The sequence below is a fragment of the Elaeis guineensis genome, chromosome 13 (genome assembly GCF_000442705.2).
Source record: "Elaeis guineensis isolate ETL-2024a chromosome 13, EG11, whole genome shotgun sequence".
In the NCBI taxonomy this organism is placed as follows: domain Eukaryota; kingdom Viridiplantae; phylum Streptophyta; class Magnoliopsida; order Arecales; family Arecaceae; genus Elaeis; species Elaeis guineensis.
The window spans coordinates 17,070,352-17,091,237 of record NC_026005.2 but is presented as its reverse complement, the minus strand read 5'-3'; the positions used below and the strand labels follow the sequence as shown (position 1 = coordinate 17,091,237).

Sequence of the window (20,886 nt, the reverse complement as noted above, 5' to 3'; positions counted from 1 at the left end):
GACATAAGAGTCAAGATAAAAGCAACTTGCTCCCCACGCAAAAGAAAAAGTTGATGGCAAATTTCTACGAAAGACAAATTTGGAGCGGTGGCAAAAGTTTGGTTCCAACCTTTCATATGGTTAGTGTTGAAAATTTATTGGAAGTTGACATAAGAGTCAAGATAAAAGTGACTTGCTCCCCACACAAAAAAAAAAAGTTCATGGCAAATTTCTACAGAAGACAAATTTGGAGGGGTGGCATAAATTTGGTTCCAACCTTTCATATGGTTAGCATTTGAAATTTATTAGAAGTTGATTTAAGAGTCAAGATAAAAGCAACTCGCTCCCCATGCAAAAGGAAAAGTTCATGATAAATTTCTACAAAGAACAAATTTGGATGGGGCAGAAGTTTGATTCCAACCTTTCATATGGTTAGCATTTGAAATTTATTGAAAGTTAATGTAAGAGTCAAGATATAAGCAACTTGCTCCCCACGCAAAAGGAAAAGTTCATGGCAAATTTTCGATGTAAGGCTTGATAAGTATGATCAATCATGTTATTTTTCCACATATTCCTTGTCGGAGCTATGATTTTCTTGGTGCCTATTATTCTCTAAGAATAATAGTAGATCCATTATGAAAGTGTGGTCTACACATTTTAAATTCAAGTAGAAATGGGATAAGATAGGACAACATGTCCAATTCTTTCAAACCTAGTTGGCTTTTAAAACTCTTTGAGATTGATGCAAGAGTCAAGGTGACATTAACTTGCTTTTCAATAAGAAAGAAAAAATTCATAGCAAATTAATGGGGTGAAGCTGGATAGATATGACTTGCTTTTCAAGTGTTATTCTCTTTCTAAGAGAACAAGAGGCATAGTATGTAAAAAATAATTAAAAAAAAAGAAGTGTGGTCCACACATTCCAAATGTGAGAAAGAATGGGATAAGATAAGAGAAAATGTTCAATTCTTTCAATAAAAAACTGATTTATAGGGGCCACGGATATTTGGTTTCAGCCTTTCACGTTGTTAGCTTTTGAAACTTTTTAGAGGTTAATGCAAGAGTCAAGATCAATATAATTTCCTCCCAATGCAAAGGGAAAAGTTCATGACAAATTGCTAATATGAGACTTGATAGATATGACCAATCATGTTATTTTTTCACATATTCCTAGACGTAGCTATGATTTTCTAAGCGCAACTAGGTTAGACTAGAAATACAGAGCATCCTATGCCATATTTCTAGACAGACTCAAATCAAGCCAGAGACAAGAAATTAGACTTTAAGGCATCCTATTTTATTATTGATGTAACACTTCATGGGTGACCTAAGGATTTTAAAGCTACGAGATTTTTTTTCAGAAGAATGAGTCAAGAGTGTACTAGTATTGTAACTTTCATTTATTTTCTTTTTTTTTTGTAACCCTGCTTATTAAAATTTTTTTAGGTTTTTTTTACACCTATTATTTTCTTGAAAAAAAATAAAAAATTTGATGAGGAATTTTCGATCCCATCTCCTATGACTCATTGTATATTCTCTACAACATCGTGGCATGCTTAACATTAGTTCCATTTTGATATAAGCAATCTTGAAATTTATTGGAAGTTGACATAAGAGTCAAGATAAAAGCAACTTGCTCCTCACGCAAAAGAAAAAGTTCATGGCAAATTTCTACAACAGACAAATTTGGATGACAAAAGTTTGGTTCCAACCTTTCATATGGTTAGTGTTTGAAATTTATTGAAAGTTGACGTAAGAGTCAAGATAAAAGTGACTTGCTCCCCATGCAAAAGAAAAAGTTCATGGCAAATTTCTACAAAGGACAAATTTGGAGGGGTGGCAGAAATTTGGTTCCAACCTTTCATATGGTTAGCATTTGAAATTTATTAGAAGTTGATTTAAGAGTCAAGATAAAAGCGACTTGCTCCCCATACAAAAGAAAAAGTTCATGGCAAATTTTTATAAAGGACAAATTTGGAGGGGATTGAAGTTTAGTTCCAACTTCATATGGTTAGCATTTGAAATTTATTGAAAGTTAACGTAAGACTCAAGATAAAAGCAACTTGCTCCCCATGCAAAAAGAAAAGTTTATGGCAAATTTCTGATGTGAGGCTTGATAAATGTGATTAGTCATATTATTTTTTCACATATTTTTTGTTGGAGCTATGATTTTCTTTGTGCCTACTATTCTCTAAGAACAAATTTTTGAGTAGATCCATTATGAAAGTGTAGTCCATACGTTCTAAATTCAAGAAGAAATGAGATAAGATAGGACGACATGTCCAATTCTTTCAAACCTGATTGGCTTTTAAAACTCTTTAAGATTGATGCAAGAGTCAAGGTGACATTAACTTGCTCTTCAATAAGAAAGAAAAAATTCATAGCAAATTAATGGTGCGAAGCTGGATAGATATGACTTACTTTTCAAGTGTTATTCTTTTTCTAAGAGAACAAGAGGCATAGTGTCTAAAAAATAATTAAAAAAATGAAGTGTGGTCCATACATTCCAAATGAGAGAAAGAATGGGATAAGATAAGAAAAAATATTCAATTCTTTCAATAAAGGATTGATTTGTAGGGGCCACAAATATTTGGTTTTAGCCTCTCACGTTGTTAGCTTATGAAACTTCTTGGAGGTTAATGCAAGAGTCAAGATCAATATAATTTCCTCCCAATGCAAAAGGACAAGTTCATGATAAATTACTAATATGAGACTTGATATATGTGACCAGTTATGTTATTTTTCCACATATTCCTAGTCATAGCTATGATTTTTTAAGCGCAACTAGGTTAAACTAGAAATACAGAGCATCCTATGCCATATTTCTAGACAGACTCAAATCAAATAGTGACAAAAAATTAGACTTCAAGGCATCCTATTTTATTATTGATGTAACACTTCATGGGTGACCTAAGGATTTTAGACCTATAAGTTTTTTCTTCAGAAGAATGAGTCAAAGGTGTACTAGTATTGTAACTTTCCTTTATTTTCTTTTTCTTTTTTTTCTTTTTTGTAACCCTACTTATTAAATTTCATTTCTTTAGGCATTTTTTATACCTATTGTTTTCTTGAAAAAAAATAAAAAATTTGATGAGGAATTTTCGATCCCATCTCCTATGACTTATTATATATTCTCTACAATATCGTAGCATGCTTAACATTAGCTCCATTTTGATATAAGCAGTCTTGATGTTGAGGAACAATATTGCTTTATGGGTTCACCCAACACACTCCTCGTCAATTCTCTATTTTAATATCTTCAATAGCTACCTTTAATTAGGTTTAAACCTATCTTTTATTTTCCTTCCAAAAGCAGTGAAAGTGCCTCTCTTTTTTATATCGATATTTCATATAAGAACATAAAGATCTTTTTTTAGGGAACGCATAAGAACATAGAGATTAATATCATCTGATTCTTGCTTCGTGGCTAGTCAAAGGGTGTTATTTAGATGTTTTAGTTACTAAAAATCTTTCTAGTATGTAATCCATATGAGACTAAATATATGTTTATATAGTTCCCTCCATACTCCTCCCATTTGAAGCCTAGCATCCTTAGTAGACTAAGAATCCAAATTCGATCAAATCTAGTAAAAAAATACCAAGATCGGCCCATAGTTGGCCCAAATACACCAAGATAATGTATCCTGATCTGCATAGGCCATGAACTGCATCCTCTCTAACACCATTATAACGGTCCAAAAATATAAAAAGTCATGCGAGCATGTATTTAGTCTTACAGTAGTCACATGTTTGAAAAATCTTGAATACTTACATAGGACTAAGAAACTCAAATAATGCCTTTCAGCTAGTATTTTGGGATAAAAATTTGATTTGTAGCAAATGATATCAAAGTGTACTTGGGCTAGCTTCCACGTAGACTAGTAGATACTATAATATGGGGTCATTTGGATTGATCATAACTGATCATGGTATTGGTAATTAGATATGCTTGAATTTGGACTTTTTGTTGGTAAGGACTTAAGGGTTAAAATGGAGAATATGTGAGAATCTATGAGCACACTTGAGTGCTTATACATGTTAAAAACTCTAAAAATACTTTCTAACTAGGGCTTTTTTTTTTTTTTTTTTGAGGTCTTTGATTGTTAGAGCTTCGAGCAACATGCTTTTTGGAAGCCGATACATCTGGATGCATGTAGATCATAGACTCCTCCAAGAGGGGTTCACTTTTTCATTGGAAATGATGCCGGTGTCCCTCCCTAAGTCGAAATACCCTCAGATGTATTTAGATCTAGACTCCTACAAGAGGGATGCACCTTCTCATGTGAAACGGTGCCGGTGTCTCTAACTCTGTCCGCGGCTCAAAATCTTAGATATCTATCGACAGAAGCATCAAGATGAGCAGCTATCCATACATCACCAATCTCCTTTCCACAATCAAGTCCTCTAGTGAGGCTCTTGGCGATAGACTTCAGTTCTTCGATGCTTTTAACGCATCCGGCAGTCACATACTGGACCTACGATTTTGAGATTTTTTTTTTCCCCACTTTTCGAAGGAATGTACTAATTCTATTATGACCTTACTAAATTGGGATAAAACTCGAGAAAAGCTTTGTAGCTGTATGACTCATTCTAATTTGTTTAATCCCAAGCCATGCAGGATACTTTTTGATCATTTTGACAGAAAAAAATCTAAGATGTAGGTTGAATCAAGCACCATCAGCCATACCAAAATTCTGGGCAAATGAACTTCCCCTGTACCCAGTTCTATTATGGCAATTAATTCGACTAAAATGACTACCAGCAGCAAATGAGTTGTGCCGGTGAACATGAAACAGGGATTAATGACCCAGGACGTCATGAGCTCTAATTATTTTCCCAATCTTAAATTCTGGAAATCAACGAAAACGAATAAATATTGGCTTGAGATTTGATAAAGCCTACTTTACTTTTCCTCGGAAAAACCTACTTTAGTCTAAAATTCATCAAAATTTTATCCAAACAAACTTTAATCGAAATTTTCTTATCTTGCCTTTACTCGCATGATCATGGAACATGATCTGTGTTCTGGTATTGCATATATATATATATATATATATGCAGCAACGCATGGGGCGGTTTTTCTCATAATAAGAGAGCAAGTTTCATTATGGTAAGGAACAAATGCTCAAAATTTCATCACTCAAACAGGATTAAATAGGGGCTAATTTGGAGATGCTTAACATATTATCTACTCAGCTATAAGCAATGAACCTTCTATATGTTGGTGGATGTCTGATCATGACACCACCTTTCAGGATCTTTTCGGTACCATGCGATATAGCAAGAAGAAAGAAAAAATAAAACAGAAAACAATCAATTACATGGATCAGCTAAAAAATGGCTCACCTTCACGGGACATGCAAACTTCACTATGAGAAAAAGAAATATTATAAAAGAAGATCTCATCCTCAATCCTCATACACCCAATTGCTCTCTCATAAAAAGTTCTCCCTCACAAAAGCTCTCTCTCTAGAAAGACCCCCTGAAGTGACCGCTGTCCAAGACCCCTCTGAAGTGACCCCCCCTGAAGTACCCCCCTGAAGTTCTCGCATCTCTCTCTCTCTTCACGGGTGTTCACAGGTTCTCTGTGGTGAAAAAATCGAGCCACACCACGTCCGTATCTTTCTGTTCACGATCATAGCCTTTTAAAGGCTAAGAAACCCAATTAGGAAGTGATTAGAACTCCTAATCAGGCCCAAACAAGCTCATAAAACCTCCAGAATCGGTCCATGGAACAGTGCCGTGAACCACGAGAAATGTGTGGGAAATACCAATGCGATCCACGCCCTCCTCCATGCACCGCCTGGTCCACGATGAATCAGGCAATCAGGCTCCCAATGGCGCTTGGGCCTGGGCCGGCCCGCGCGTGGTCCTGGGCCGTGCCCACACCATGCGCCGAGGCCTGGGCCGCATGCCCGAGCCTGGGCCAGCCGCATGCTCGTGCGCCTGGGCCTGGGCCAGGCACCGTGTGCAGCTGCACCGCCACTGCTTCGCCGGTGGTCCTTCATCACCTCGAATTTCGTGCCGACTTCAATCATACGTATCTTCTCCATCCGAACTCCATTTGGGATGATATTGATCTCGTTGAACTCCATTTTTCATCGCGGACCTCACTATGGGCTTAATATGAACCGAATCTTGAGACATCAAATTCTAACAATCTCCACTTCGACTCAATATTCGGCCTTCTCCCTAACTTCGAGAGTTTTTCGGGGTATCATCCTGCGGCAATAGGAATCTCACCTTGCGACGTCATTTTTTATCCTCCTGAGTCTCTTATCTCGTGCCCGATCCACCTCCATCTGGAGCTCTACCTCGCTTTGGGCTTCACCTGGCTCCTGAAGCTCTACCTTGCATTGGGCTCCCCGCCAGGTAATAATGTTCTCTTTTCCCCTTCTTCCCCTCCAGAACAATCCTATCGTCGTGTAGCACCTTTAGAATTCTTCCACCAGCTACCGTCCTGTAGCCTCTCGAATCCAGTCTGCTCAGTGAGATAAGATTCTATCTGAAATTAAATATGTATCGGACCTCCTCCAATCTCCTCACTGCACCATCATGTGTCCTCCAGCTGAACGTCCCGATACCTCTGATCGCACAGCATGATCCATTCGACAGATAAACAGTACCCTCACTATTCTCCAGAGAGTCAAACTGCTCTTTTCTACAACATACATGATAGGTGCATGCAGAATCTAAAATCCACTGCTGGAAAGAAATAGATATCTTATCAGATATCTTTAGGATATCTCCATCTGAATCGCTATTGGCCGTCGCCACAGCAGTCATCGTCTAATTTTTGAGTTGAGAGCAATCTTTGGCTAGATGCCCCAACTCATCGCACTGATAACACCTGATTTTGCTTAAGTCCAGGACCGTCCTCATCGCGATCTCCTGTCACTCCATCTACTACTTCCTGCTCCTCCATAAACCACCAGAGCTGAACTACTGCCACCTGAGCTCGAAGTCGGGTTCTCCCTCCTGAGAACCTCATTCAGGAGTATCACCGCGGTGACCTCATCCATCTTGATGGTGCTCTTCCCCACTAGAAGAGTAGTCACCAAGGACTCATACGAAGGAGGAAGCGATACTAGCAAAACCAACGCCCTGGTCATCTCCTCAACATTCTCGTCAACGCTGAAAAGGTCGGTGAAGATCTTCTGAAAATGGCTTAGATGCTCCTACACGCTCTGTCCCTCAGCCATCTGCAGTTGGTGAAGTTGTCTCCAGAGGAAGAGAGTGTTGGTAAGAAACTTCACCATGTATAGTTCCTCAAGCTTTGATTATAGCACCGTCAGGAAAGTCTCGCTAAGCACATGGATCACCACCTCATCTGCTAGGTACATGCTGATGGTACTCACCATTTATATCTGTAGCCATTTTCAATCCCGCACCTCCATGGTGGTCGGCTTCTTCTCGCACAAGAGAGCATCGATCAACCCTTATTGGATGAGCATGTCCTTCACCCTTACTTGCCACAAGGAGAAATTGCTCTTTCCATCAAACTTGTTGATCTCCATCTTGATTGATCTTGTCTTCTCCATCTTCAGTCTTGCTCACTACCGTTGCAATCTGCATCCTTGTACCGCCTCTCTCTGATACCACTTGTTGGTGGATGTCTGGCCAAGACACCACCTCCTAGGATCTTTTCGGTATCGCACGATGCAGCAGGAAGAAAGAAGAAATAAAAAAGAAAACAATCAATTATATGGATCAGCCAAAAAAGGGCTCGTCTCCATGGGACATGCAAACTTCACTATGAGAAAATGAAATATTACAAGAGGAGATCTCACCCTCAACCTTCGTACACCCAATTTTTCTCTCACAGGAAGTTCTCCCTCACAAAAGCTTTCTTTCTAGGAAGACCCCCCTGAAGTGATCAGTGTCTGCTATCCAAGAGCTCTGCTCCTTCTCTCCACAGCATCCTCGCATCTCTCTCTCTCTTCATGGGTGTTCATGGATTCTCTGCGGTGAAAAAACTGAGCCACACCACGTCCTTATCTTTCTGTTCACGATCACAGTCTTTTAAAGGCTAAAAAACCCAATTAGGAAGTGATTAGAACTCCTAATCAGGCCCAAACAAGCTCATAAAACTTCCGAAACTGTCGGATCATGACCGACAGCTCCCAGAGCCGTTTGATCGTGATAGGTCCACGAAACAGTACCGTGGACTATGAGAAACACGTGGAAAATGCCCACGAGGTCCATGCCCTCCTCCGTGCACCGATCGATCCATGATGGACCGGGCAATCATGCTCCGAACGACGCCTGGGCCTGGGTCGGACCGCCCGCCCGCGCACCAGGGCTGGCCCACCTGCTCGCACACCTGGGCCTGGGCCGGGCACCGCGCGTTGGGCCGCGCCCTACCGCGCCCAGCCCGCACGCTGGGCCGCACCCCATTGTGTGCGGCCACGCCGCCGCCGCCGACCGCCGGCGGTTCTCTGCCACCCCGGGTGTGCGGCCACGCCGCCGCCGCCGACCGCCGGCGGTTCTCTGCCACCCCGAGTTTCGTGCCGACTTCAATCGTGCGTATTTTTTCCATCCGAATTCCGTTTGGGGTGATCTTAGCTTCGTTGGACTTCATTTTTCATCGTAGACCTCGCTGTGGGCTCAATGTATACCGAGTCTTGAGGCATCAAATCCTAACATTATAGTACTTATCGACCCTAGCGGCTTTTCTAGAGTGATTTTTTAGTATTTGGACTTCATTTAATATGACTTTTCTGTAGGTGTTAATGCTGGTGCTCCAATTCGAAACCGAAGAGCAGATATTTCAGAGTGTGGAAAGGCATGAAAACGGATGTGAGTGCATCCATAAATGCTGTCCATCGTAGAATAGGCGGCCGCCAAACAACACATGTAATATATATGCATCGCATGATTTGCGCTCATACATAACGGTCCATCTTATGATGGACGGCATCCACAAGCACATTGTATCCTACAGTGCCGCGTGCACACCATTGAAGATCCATGCTGGGAAAGACATTGCGCACTGGCACTACCTTTTATTATTTAATTATATATATATATATATATATATATATAAACCCTTGTACTGTAGGCTTTCTCTCGACATCTGCGGTCGGACGTTGCTACCAAATTTCTGGTTCCAGTTGATCCCTACGTTCCCATCAACTGGGAGCTGGGAATTTTTCCAATGATGTCAGTTTGACTGGTGCAGATCTTTATTCTTCTTCTTGTTTAGACATGCTTGTGCTCGCCTCATTTCCAACCATTTCGGCCGCGGGGAAGAAGCTTGCTCTCCATCCCATTATGTGCACACACCAAGTTTCATCCATCTGTTCTGTGCTTTCGTTTCTCCTCTTCTTCAGTATTAGACTAGCTATGGGCCTCGCAGAGAGAAAAGACTGTTCTTCCTCCTGCGGACTGCAAAATATCAGCTACCCTTTTCGTTTGAAAGATGATCCAGCAGGTTGTGGTCTTTCATCACAGTACCAACTCATTTGCGAAGGTAACAAAACTATCTTGGATATCCAATCAGACAAGTTCTATTATGCTGGGAATGGCTTAGCCTTCCATTTTCTCAAGGAAACAAGATACTATGTCACTGAAATTTCATATGACCAACAAGAAATCAATGTTGTTGATTCTGGCTTGGCAAGTGGCCGTTGTGGTCTTCCCACTCGATCTTCGCCATTTGAGTGGGATGATTCTGAAAATTCTTACGATGACTTTTGGTTATCATTTCCGTACCAGTTACAATGGTATACTTGGTCTATTTTCATGAATTGCACGAGGCAGATTAAGAACGACACGTATCAGTTCATCCCTTGCCTGAGCCACAACAACAACACATTTGCTTATGTCGTTGTTGGAGAAGACGCGAATTCGTTGCAGTTTCTTGAGCCTTCCTGCAGGTTTCTGGCTGCGATTCCCACGGCTGGTTCTCCTGAAATGGATTCAACGACTGACGTTTTCAAACTCCTTCAGAAAGGCTTTGTTCTTTCATGGGACGACGACCTCCAAAGATTCTCATTTCAGCCGTGTCTGGACGAATTACGGTGATCTGCAGCCTCAAACTCTCGATCTCTTTCCCAAGCTTAGAGGTGAATGTTCCTAATTTGTTTTCTACATCTTCGCATGTCATACAGGAGGTTGTTCCGTCGTATAGAGACCGCCGATGTATCAGTTCCCTCTAAGATTCTTGCTGCCTATGACTTGAACTTTTACTTCGTAAGGTGCATCAGGGATAGATATGCTCGAAGTTATCCTCCCCTTATTCAAGATGTCTTTCGCACTTTAATATTAATTGTGGAGCACTTGATAGGTAAGACCATCCATCGCTCACTAACCATTTTTCTTGGTTATGCAGTACCGACTAAACACGTTCGGTTTTGCAGCACTTGCAATGTCAGGCAGACTTGTATTTGCACCTTTAGCGGTTTACCTTTTCCTTGCCCACAAATTTTGGAGCACACGAACATCCATCGACAGCGTGGAGAAGTTTCTGCGGAGCCAGCAACCACTTTTACCAACGAGGTATTCATACACTGACATCGTTGCCATCACAAACCACTTCAAAGAAAAAATAGGACAAGGGGGTTTTGGGTCCGTCTTCAAAGGGAAACTCCTCGGTGACCATCTGGTCGCCATCAAGATGTTGGGCAATTCCAAGTACAATGGAGAAGAATTCATCAACGAGGTCTCCACAATTGGCAGGATTCACCACGTAAATGTAGTGCAACTTGTTGGCTTCAGTTCAGAGGGATCCAAGAGGGCTCTCGTATATGAGTACATGCCCAATGGGTCACTTGATAAGTATATCTTCTCGCCAAGCGGAACGAGACATCGTCCTTTTAATTTCACTTGGGATAAACTCAATGATATGGCACTAGGAGTGGCTCGAGGTATCGATTATCTCCATCGTGGATGTGATATGCAAATTCTACACTTCGACATCAAGCCTCAGAACATCCTTCTTGACAAGAATTTCACCCCAAAGATTTCGGATTTTGGACTTGCAAAGTTATACCCGAAGGAATATGGCCTGGTGTCCATGAGTGCTGCCAGAGGGACGATAGGATATATAGCTCCTGAATTGATATCTAGGAATTTTGGGGTAATATCTGATAAGTCGGATGTTTATAGTTTTGGAATGTTACTCTTGGAGATGGCAGGGGGAAGGAGGAATGTGGATCGAAGGGTGGAGAATTCAAGTCAGGTTTACTATCCTTCATGGATCTATGATCAGCTTGCACCGGGGAAAGAACTCGAAATCAATAACAGTATAGAAATTGGTGATGAGGAGAGAAAGCTATGTATGGTGGGTTTATGGTGCATTCAGATGAAGTCATCTAGTCGTCCCTCGATGAGCAAAGTTATAGAGATGCTGGAAGGTGATGTCAATAGCCTGCAGATTCCACCCAGACCTTGTTTTTCTTCGTCGCAGCCAATCTCTATAAGACAGTCTTGCATGGACTCTTCTCTCACAGAATTATCGATCATCTGCGAGCATGATGAACTTCCCTGAATAGACCACTAGAGTGGATCTTGCTAGAATGTGATGACTCCCAACTCTCGAAGGCCTTGCAAGACCAGTTTCACAATGCAACCTGCTTTGTTTTGAGTCCTAGCATTGATATTATATTTTCTTGAATTAATATGTAGCCATCATATTATATCATGTAATTAGTTGCGTATCTTTATGACTCTATCTATGGAAAATTTCTTGGTAGGTCAACCATGGATTGTACAACCAATTTGAAAGATGATTATCTTTTAGCTTTTACTGGAGCATGTAGTCATTTTCTGCCATAAGTATTTTCTTCCTATAACGGAGGTGCAAATTTTTTTGATGTGACAAAAACAGAGGGGCAAGTTGTGCACCAGAATCTCATCTTTGGACCATTTATAGAGTGATATACTTCAATATGATGCAAAACTTTTCAGTCAAGCACGTTGCCAAATTTCTTTTCTTCCATTCCAATGGCAACCAGCATTCTCTGAGAAGAAGCCTGCAGGCTACATGTTCGATGAATTGCTTAATAGGGACGAGAAGATGTTGGATGATAAGGACAATTATAAAGGATACTTTAGACATGTTTAGCATTTTTTTTTTTATTACAAGGTATAGCCTACTTACTGGGAAGCCAATCATCTTGTTTTTTTGTTTTGTATTATAAGAGAGTTTAGAAAAGATAAAAATAAGGTCCCAAACAAATAAAGAACTATAGTGAATGTCTTCCATTACCTTGATGTGAGAATGGAGTCAGAGCATTTCCTTTTTTTTTTTTTTTAAATGATGCGAACAAGAGGTAGCAGGAAGCTATACCCCCATTTTATTCAATTAAGGAATACAAAATGCTCTATAACAGAGCTCTCAATAGAGCCCAACAACAGAAAATTTCAGCTTGCGGTCACATTGATGAATGGGAAAGAGAAGCAAAACAATAAGAAAGATGCATTTAGCTGCAGGGAGGGTGGGCCAAATTTCTGTACTCAATAATCAGATAGCACAAATTTCCATGTATAAAACAATAAGAGAGCGTTTCTATATTCAAGAATCAGATAGCACAAATTTCCATGTATAAAACAATAAGAGAGCATTTCTATATTCAATAATCAGATGCAACGACAAATTTCCTCAAAAAAAAATCAGATAGCACAAAAAAGACACACTGATGTGGATTTGTAGATGGAACGTTCGTCAATTCATACAAGCAAAATTCGATCATATTCCTTCTTTGATAAATTTATTGCATCACTCTTTATTGCTTCAAGTAGAAAATTTCGGGCATAGTTTGGACAACCAAATAGTTTGGGCTTCAAACTTTTCTATGGATATCTACCTTTTGTAGTTTGGTGATATGAGCATCGTTTCTATTCAAAAAAAGATGCCATTAGCATCGATACCGAGAGAATATGTTTAAGTGTAAGCATACATCTGTAATACAGCTCATTATTGAAAAAACATAAAGTTAACAGTAAAATCTCAATTTACAAGCTGCACGAGTCCCGTTTCTGTCCCCCTCCCTTCTTTCTTTCTTTCTTTTTCTTTTTGCCTCTCTATTATATTTTTAGCCGCTGAAGTTTATATATAATCACTTTATCATGTAGAGGGCTCCTGTGAGTACTTGGTTTGGATGACGCTGGTGTAAGCAGCGCGTATATATATATGTTGATATATACTGGAAATACTTCCAATATTGTAAAGATAAATTTGTTTTCAGTTGCTTTTAAAAAAAAAAAAAAAAAAAAACTTCCATTACTTCTTCAAATGCTCATCATTGACTCGGAGAGGGAAGATTCCATAGGAACGGTCCTCCTGAGAACAGCGTTCACCATCTACTTGCGATAAGACTCACTGGTTACGCGCATTTCAGTGGATCGATGACCAGGTCAATCACTTACTAGTCAAATCTGGCTGTGGTCAATGATGGCATAATAATTTCAGTCCCCATAAAGCCGTAAGGGAAAACTGATCAGATATCTTCTGGAGCTGAAAGTTCTCGCTTATGCTCGTTCATGGCGGTGTCCGGGCTCCTCAGTGCGATCTTTCTTCTACTCTTCCAAGTCAGAAGCAAGATGACACTGGGCCATAAAGAAGAAGATTTTTTCACAGCTTGCCCTCCTTCCAACTGTGGAAAAGGAGGCCTAGATGTCAGATACCCTTTCCGAGTAGAATCCAGTCCATCACACTGTGGTGCCCCGGGCCTCGTTCTCTCGTGCTGGGGAAACGAAACCCTCCTCTCCCTACCCGACTGGGGCTCCCATAAGGTGATTGACATCGACTACATAGAATCCTTCATAACGATCAGGCTTGAAGACCCGTGGTCTGGCTGCCAGCTACAAAACTTCAGCTCCGCCAGCCTCACCACGACAGTTTACAAACCTCTTGTGGCATCGGCCAGTTTGGTGAACTGTTCAAAAGCATGGAATTACGGGAGCCGGACCTTAAGAGAGGCGTATGACGTGGGACCGGTCTCATGCTTGAGCAGTGCCGACCATTTTGTTTATCTGGCTGAAGTCGACATGCCTGTGGTCCTGCTACCTTCGGATTGTGTGGTGGTTTCAAATAATCTTGTGATTCCAGGATGGGGAACAAGTGTGCAAAGGGGAGAGGTGATGCTTCAGTGGGACCTTCCCGAGATCGGCGACACATGCAGCGACTGCGAAGGTGCGGGAGGACGTTGCAAATTTGACTGGACAATAAACCAAGCTTCCTGCAGCTTTTCCGAACAGCCTGGTGAGCTTCCATATTCCTTCCTTCTGTGGATGGTTATTTGCTAGCTCACGGTGGTGAGCTGTGGCGATGCCAGGGTGTCCATCATACTCGCACCAGGCCATCACCATTCACACTCAGGTGGCACTCGCCACCGGTGGCGAGCCATATTTTTTCCAATTGCTAGTCCCTTTGGTCTCTGTTTACGCTCGGCTATTTGGATGCCGGTCTAATTACTCGTGGATATGTTAGACATTCACTTACCACAGGAATGAGTTAAAAGGGGAGGAAGAATTCTTCCGATTTGACAGAAACTAAGATCCTAAAAGTATTTGGATATAGAAAATTACATGATCTCGCTCATCCAAGAATAAACTATATAAACTTAGATCTAGGCCTGCTTATCGGGCAGGTCAGACTGGGCTCGGACCAGGGGACGGCACTTTGTATTACTAATACGACTCAACCAATTCTCAAACTAAAATAGTTTCTATCCGTATTACTTTTAACATGGTTGGAATATGCAATGATTTTCAGTAGTCTTTAATATTGCATAGTCCATGCTGACAACAAGTCCAAAATCGAAATTAAGTATGCTATAAATCCACCACCCATCATGCAAAAATTGAGCATGATCAACAAAATGTGTGCATTAATTATTTAACAAGTCAATTAGCTTTGTCTCAACCATTTTGGCATGACTCCTCTAAGTGCTAGTCCTCAGGAGATGTGATTTTAGCATTAGCGGGAACAAGGGTCATGAAGAATTAAATTACTTATTTGTTAAAAAATAAAAATTAAAAAAAAAATACAAAAAAATTTACCAAAAAAAGAAAATAAAAGAAAAAATCTCACAAATCGTATTTTAAAACAATATTTTTGCTTATTTAAAATGAATTCCTTAAAATACGGCTAAAAATAGTCCCATGATATATATATTTTTTTTTTGGTAACAAGTCCGATGACATTTAATAGGCACAAAAAGACCGCATCTCTTCTTTCTGTCACATTTAGTAATACCCATAAATGACCCTTCTTCACCACTTGTATTCCTTGCCTAAATAACTTCAAAACTTTCCATTTCATGTTAATTTCAAACAAAATGTGATACATGTGCACGTGATAGGATACAACATTGCCGATAATTGTGGAAATGCGAGAGCTTCCACTAATACTCTACTATGGAGTTTGGGTTATGTAGTGGAATTTATGCTTATTTGTCTTCAAGTTATTTCATTTCATCCATAAATTATGTTTCGGCTACTTAGAAAATCATATCTTGGCATTTGCTTATTTGAAAGTATTCTTTCAAATCCAGGCAAAGTCATAAATAATCCTCATGGCACTTAGTAGTAGGTATTTCTTATATTCCAACGAATTGGAACCTACATCATTAGGGGTTTGTGCAAGCTATACTCTTGGATGACCTTTTATCCGACTTGTGCTGATTGTGTGCGAAAGCTCTGAAGAACTTCATATAATTTTCCTATATTTATATGCTTCTCATATTGCATTCAATGTTAATCAGATCATTCTTTTCTTCTATATTGTTTTAACTAATTTAAACATCTCTATAATTTAACATCCAAACAAATTCATCTTATCTGTCAATCTTTTGTGCAGGTTTAGATTCTTCAAACAAAAATCACACTGCAGGTGAGTCCCTATAAACTGTTTGCAAATTTGTATAAAAAAGCACTCAACTGAACTAGTCATGTAAGATAGAATTTAATGATACGTGACAGATAAACCAGTCAAGGATTCAGCTTGACTGGGGAATTCTAAGTAGAGCATTGTCTCTGCTATGGAATATAGTTTAATGATTTATTCAATCTTACTGGTATGTAATCTAATTAGTATTCTCCCTATTGTCCTTCTTACCACTTCTGTCTTCTTTACTACATCCTATATTTATTTCTTCATAAAATTGGATGGAAATTAGGGCTAAAATCAGATCAGATACAGATCGAATATTAGCATATCCATATCCATATTTGTTTTGTCTGATGAATACAAATATTATTTGTATGCAAAAATTCATATCCATATTTGTTTTAAACGAATAGGGATATAATTCGAAATTTGTAAGTATGGATATAATGACAGATATAACTTAAATAATTAAATTTTATAACTACAAAGTCAAAGATATGACTAATTAGATGATAAATCAAGTTAATAATATATTTATATGGTTGTATATTTTTTTAAAAAACTTAATAAATATTATATTAAATTATATAGGGTTACATGTAGATTCGGATATTCGGATACAAATTAGATAGTTGTCCACCGATATTAATATCAATTTTTCTTTGACGGATATAGATACGGATGCGGATATTAGTCGAATTCTCAAATTTTTGTCCATATTCGGATTGATTCGGATATGGAAACAGATTCGGACAGATAATATCCATACCATTTTCATCCTCAGTGAGAATGAGATAACTCTCTCTCACCATCATAAAAATAAAAAAAATAATAAAAAAAGCAAAAAGAAGAGCATGTTATCAACATTAAGCTTATTTATTGAGGTGATGAATGCTACCACACATGCACGGTAAATATGAGGACATGCATCATGCGTGCAACCCGTCGTTACTATTCACACTCGGGTGGCATTAGCCACAAATGGCGAGCCAAACCTTTTATATGCTAATCTCTTGGGTTGAGTCTTTACATGCTTTGCTATTTAGATGCTGGTATAATTATCAATGGACTCAACCAGTCCTAAAACTAACATGACTTCATTGGCATAACTCTTAACAACACTGGAATATGCGATGATTTTTACTACTCTTCATTGCATGGTCTATGCTAGCAACTCCTAAAAACTACACTAAGTAGGCCATCAATATTTCACAACTCAACCCACCTTGTCTCAGCTAGTCGGCACCACTCTCTTAAGAACTTGCTCTTGGTTAAGGTTTAGGGGTTCAAATCAAAAGTAAAAAATCAAAGAAAAAGAAAAGAAGAACTCTCGTCAAAGAAAAAGAAAAGAAGAACTCTCGTGAATCACATTTTGACTTTTGCATGTTTTATTAATCAACAAGACTTGTTTAATGGACACAAATTCCATAAAATACGGCTAAAAATGGACACGGGACATTTAATAGGCATATAAACCTCACATCTCTTCTTTCAACCATATTCCAACCGCCCATATGGGTAAATCCAATCAGCTAAATTAGTTGTACTCTTGAATGACCCTTCTTCACGTTTGTATTCTCTTCAAAATGAAATATGATGCATGAGATGCGCAAGATGGGCTACAACATTGCCGAGACTTGTGGACACAAGTGGGAGCTTCACAAATGCCCTGCTACAGAGTTTGGGTTCTATCATGGAATTGATGCTTTTCTGTTTTTGATTTAGATCATAGTTTTTAGTTTCATAGACACATCATATTTTGACTGCTAAGACATCACAATTTTGGCTTTTGCTTATTTGGAAGAATTCTTTGAAATATAGGTAAAACCATAAAATGCAGGTATTAGTTATATTCCAACTGATGGCTAGTATTTCTGTTTAATTGGTTCTTTCATCCCTTGATCCTTTCTGTGATAATCCTCTTTTCTATTTTATTTGACACTTTGTTTCCTGTGGGAACTTCTTACGTTCCCGCAAGGCACACTCGGTAATTGCTTTTTTAATAAAATTTGGGGGGGAGAATTTCACTCCCTCCCAGTTCTCAAAAGTTATATTATCGGAATTTATATCCATGTGGATTCATTTAATCAGCTGGCTTAGTTATACTCTTGAATGACCTTTTATCCAACTTGTGCTTTATTGCGTGCTAATTCTCTATAGTGCTCACATAATTTCCCTATATATATATATGCATCTCATAACTAGGTCAACCAATGCTAATGAGATAATCTATCTTGTTTTAACTAATTTAAACATATCTATTGTTTTACATCCAACTAATTCATGTTATCTGTTGATCTTAATTTTCTGCAGGTGCAGATCCTTCAAACGTCAACCTCATCATAGGTGAGTCCCTGTAAACTCTTAACAGATTTTCGTAGGAAAGCACTCCACTGAACCAGTCATCTAACATAACATTTAATGATAGATGACCAACAAAATAGTCAAGATGTGGCTTTCTCAGGAAATTCTCAGTAGAGCATTCTCTCTTGGACCCCCAACCTAATTTGTTCTCTCTCTTTTATCCTTCCTACCTCCTCTTCTCTTCTTTCCAATATCATAAATTTATTCCTTCATAAAATTGGGTGGAAGGGGGATAACTCCCTCCCTTTTTATAAAAAATAAAAAAATAAAGTAAAAAGAAGGGCATGGTATAAACAGTTTATTCATTAGACCTCACCAATAATATTTCCATGTGACTTTTTTAAGTATTCGAGATGGAGTGACTCTTAGGAGGAACTGCATGGCATTGGTAAAAACTACAGCCGGACTTGGTCGCATATGAGGATGAGAGGCCTTCTCGATGATATATAACAATCATTTTACCATTTTTTCCTCTTGCAACTGAGTGTGGCAGGACAAATTGTGCTAACTACTGCATTGTTTTGCTTCAGGCTTATCTCTTGGTGCATTTGTCGTACTTGTGTCGGTGGCATTCAGTCTAGTCTACATCTTTAGAAAATCTGACAAGGAAAAAGAAGTACGTTTAAAGGTAGAAATGTTTCTTGCAACCTACAGGGCCACAAAACCCACGCGATACTCTTTTGCTGATGTTAAAAAGATGACAAAGCATTTTAAGCATAAATTAGGCCAAGGTGGATTTGGAACCGTGTATAAAGGAGAGCTACCAAATGGGATTCCAGTGGCAGTTAAGACGCTGATAAAATCCAAAGGGGAGGGAGAAGACTTCATCAATGAAGTAGCCACAGTTGGAAGAATCCACCATGCAAATGTGGTTCGTCTTTTGGGATTTTGTTCAGAAGGAACATGGCGTGCACTTATTTATGAATTTATGCCAAATGAGTCACTAGAGAAGTATATTTTTGATAAAAGAAACAAAACAGATCATCAACCATTGGACATGCAAAAGCTGCAAGAGATCGCTATTGGGATTGCTCAGGGTATCGAGTATTTGCATCAGGGATGCAGTCAGCGCATCCTACATTTTGACATCAAACCTCACAATATTTTATTGGACCATAACTTTAATCCAAAGATTTCAGATTTTGGCCTTGCAAAGTTATGCTCAAGAGACCAGAGTATTATCACGATGACTGCTGCGAGGGGAACAATGGGCTACATTGCACCCGAGATCTATTGTAGAAATTTTGGAACAGTGTCTTATAAATCAGATGTCTATAGTTTTGGAATGTTGGTGCTGGAAATGGTGGGTGGGAGAAAGAATGTTGATCCTGAAATCGAGAAAACAAGCGAGATATATTTTCCAGAGTGGATATATGGCCAGATAGTACAAGGTCATGATCTAGGATTGGTGATGCAGAGGAATGGAGTTGAAGAAGATATCGCCAAAAAGCTTGCTATAATAGCATTGTGGTGCATACAGTGGAATCCAATGGATCGGCCCTCCATGACAAAAGTGATTCACATGCTGATGGAAAATTTGGAGAGCTTGGAGATACCTCCCACGCCTTTCGTCTCCTCCACTGGCCAAAAGAATGGTGTGTAAACAAAATGCAGATTTCAAGAGCAGACTCAGTTGACATACCACAGAATACTATAAATATTCCACCCTATCAATATTGTAAAATATTATATTTGTACTTTTCATATCTTACTCCTACGCCGTATCAAGACTTCATCTGTCTTCTACTTAACTATCATGACTTTCTGTAAGTGATTTTTGTAAATAATGCCTAGAAATAATTCAATAAAAAGATTGATTGTCCCTCGAGATGAACAGTAGCTAGTAGAAAACCTTAAAATGATGGAGAGTAATAAAAAGTTTCAAATTTAGTGACAGATGCACCAAAATTATAACTAATGCCAGCAATATATTTGCCAACTTGGTCAGACTCAAAGTCCGAAACCCCTTTGTAAGAAAATGAGTTCATAAGCATTCTGATGACTCAACAAGATTTGGACCAAATTCAAACATGATTGTGCCATAAAAATCATGTTAAATAGATTCACATAAAATAAAATTCACTAGAAAATTTGAATATTTTTTTGCCAGAATATTTTCATTGCTTTCTGTAAAGCATGTTTTTGGGAAGCAAGGAAGTAATAAAAACTTTCTGCAAAATATTTTGATCTAAATAATCTTAAAAGTATTATATCTAAATTTCTCTGCCTCTATAGTCTTTTTAAAACATCAGTTGCTTAGTATTATGAAGTATAGATTATTTTTTATGCTCATCAAAAAAAAAAAAAAAAAAAAAGAATTCAACCAGCCATGTAAATTCAGTAGATTATTGACCATTTTTCCAAGCACCAAGGTGCCTCTGGCGTTGAGGCCTGGTATGAGCTAGCCTCCATGTCGCCCAAGTTGAAACCACCCCATCTGCTTCTATGCACATCAATTCCGATCGAGGTCATGGATTCTTCCATCGTTGCATCCTAATCTCGCCCTTTAGATCCCAGATTCGGATGATTTAATTCCTAATTCAAATGAAGGAAAGAGATTAGCACATGCTGTAGCCTTTCTTGTCATGAGATATTTTAATTATTTCAAAATTTTTTACTAATGTACATTTTCTTGCAAACATTGTTTCCTTTTCAATTTCATTCTCTTCCAAAAAAAAAAAAAGGAAAAAGAAAAAGGAACAAAAAAA

General features: G+C 38.9%; 2 protein-coding genes and 1 long non-coding RNA gene across 4 annotated transcripts; 2 read left to right on the top strand and 1 right to left on the bottom strand.

The window, feature by feature from the left end:
• The first annotated feature begins 9,224 nt into the window (after window positions 1–9,224).
• LOC114913843 (LEAF RUST 10 DISEASE-RESISTANCE LOCUS RECEPTOR-LIKE PROTEIN KINASE-like 2.1) lies at window positions 9,225–11,733 on the top strand. The gene is made up of 3 exons (XM_073248128.1): window positions 9,225–10,001; window positions 10,092–10,267; window positions 10,341–11,733. The coding sequence occupies exons 1-3, from the start codon at window positions 9,253–9,255 to the stop codon at window positions 11,468–11,470; spliced, it is 2,055 nt and encodes a 684-aa protein (XP_073104229.1). The 5' UTR covers window positions 9,225–9,252; the 3' UTR covers window positions 11,471–11,733.
• Window positions 11,734–13,230: 1,497 nt separating this feature from the next.
• On the top strand, window positions 13,231–20,006 carry LOC140853209 (rust resistance kinase Lr10-like). 2 transcript variants are annotated; one of them, XM_073247336.1, is made up of 4 exons: window positions 13,231–14,185; window positions 15,785–15,817; window positions 18,128–18,160; window positions 18,709–20,006. In XM_073247336.1, the coding sequence occupies exons 1-4, from the start codon at window positions 13,465–13,467 to the stop codon at window positions 19,779–19,781; spliced, it is 1,860 nt and encodes a 619-aa protein (XP_073103437.1). In that variant the 5' UTR covers window positions 13,231–13,464; the 3' UTR covers window positions 19,782–20,006. The 2 variants fall into 2 exon arrangements, with proteins under 2 accessions (XP_073103437.1, XP_073103438.1); XM_073247337.1 differs by lacking the exon at window positions 15,785–15,817.
• LOC140853213 (uncharacterized) lies at window positions 19,177–20,709 on the bottom strand. Its single transcript, XR_012136189.1, has 2 exons — window positions 20,532–20,709; window positions 19,177–19,758 (listed from the first exon to the last, which is right to left on the bottom strand). It is a non-coding gene; the product is annotated as an uncharacterized lncRNA (long non-coding RNA).
• Between the last annotated feature and the right edge of the window lie 177 nt (window positions 20,710–20,886).

Excerpts from the sequence above, each read along its gene's own strand:
- LOC114913843 (XM_073248128.1), top strand. The coding sequence starts at position 9,253 with ATGTGCACACACCAAGTTTCATCCATCTGTTCTGTGCTTTCGTTTCTC. Across the intron at positions 10,002-10,091 it reads CCGTGTCTGGACGAATTACG|GAGGTTGTTCCGTCGTATAG; the intron begins GTGATCTGCAGC and ends CATGTCATACAG. Across the intron at positions 10,268-10,340 it reads AATTGTGGAGCACTTGATAG|CACTTGCAATGTCAGGCAGA; the intron begins GTAAGACCATCC and ends TCGGTTTTGCAG.
- LOC140853209 (XM_073247336.1), top strand. The coding sequence starts at position 13,465 with ATGGCGGTGTCCGGGCTCCTCAGTGCGATCTTTCTTCTACTCTTCCAA. Across the intron at positions 14,186-15,784 it reads CAGCTTTTCCGAACAGCCTG|GTTTAGATTCTTCAAACAAA; the intron begins GTGAGCTTCCAT and ends TCTTTTGTGCAG. Across the intron at positions 15,818-18,127 it reads AAACAAAAATCACACTGCAG|GTGCAGATCCTTCAAACGTC; the intron begins GTGAGTCCCTAT and ends AATTTTCTGCAG.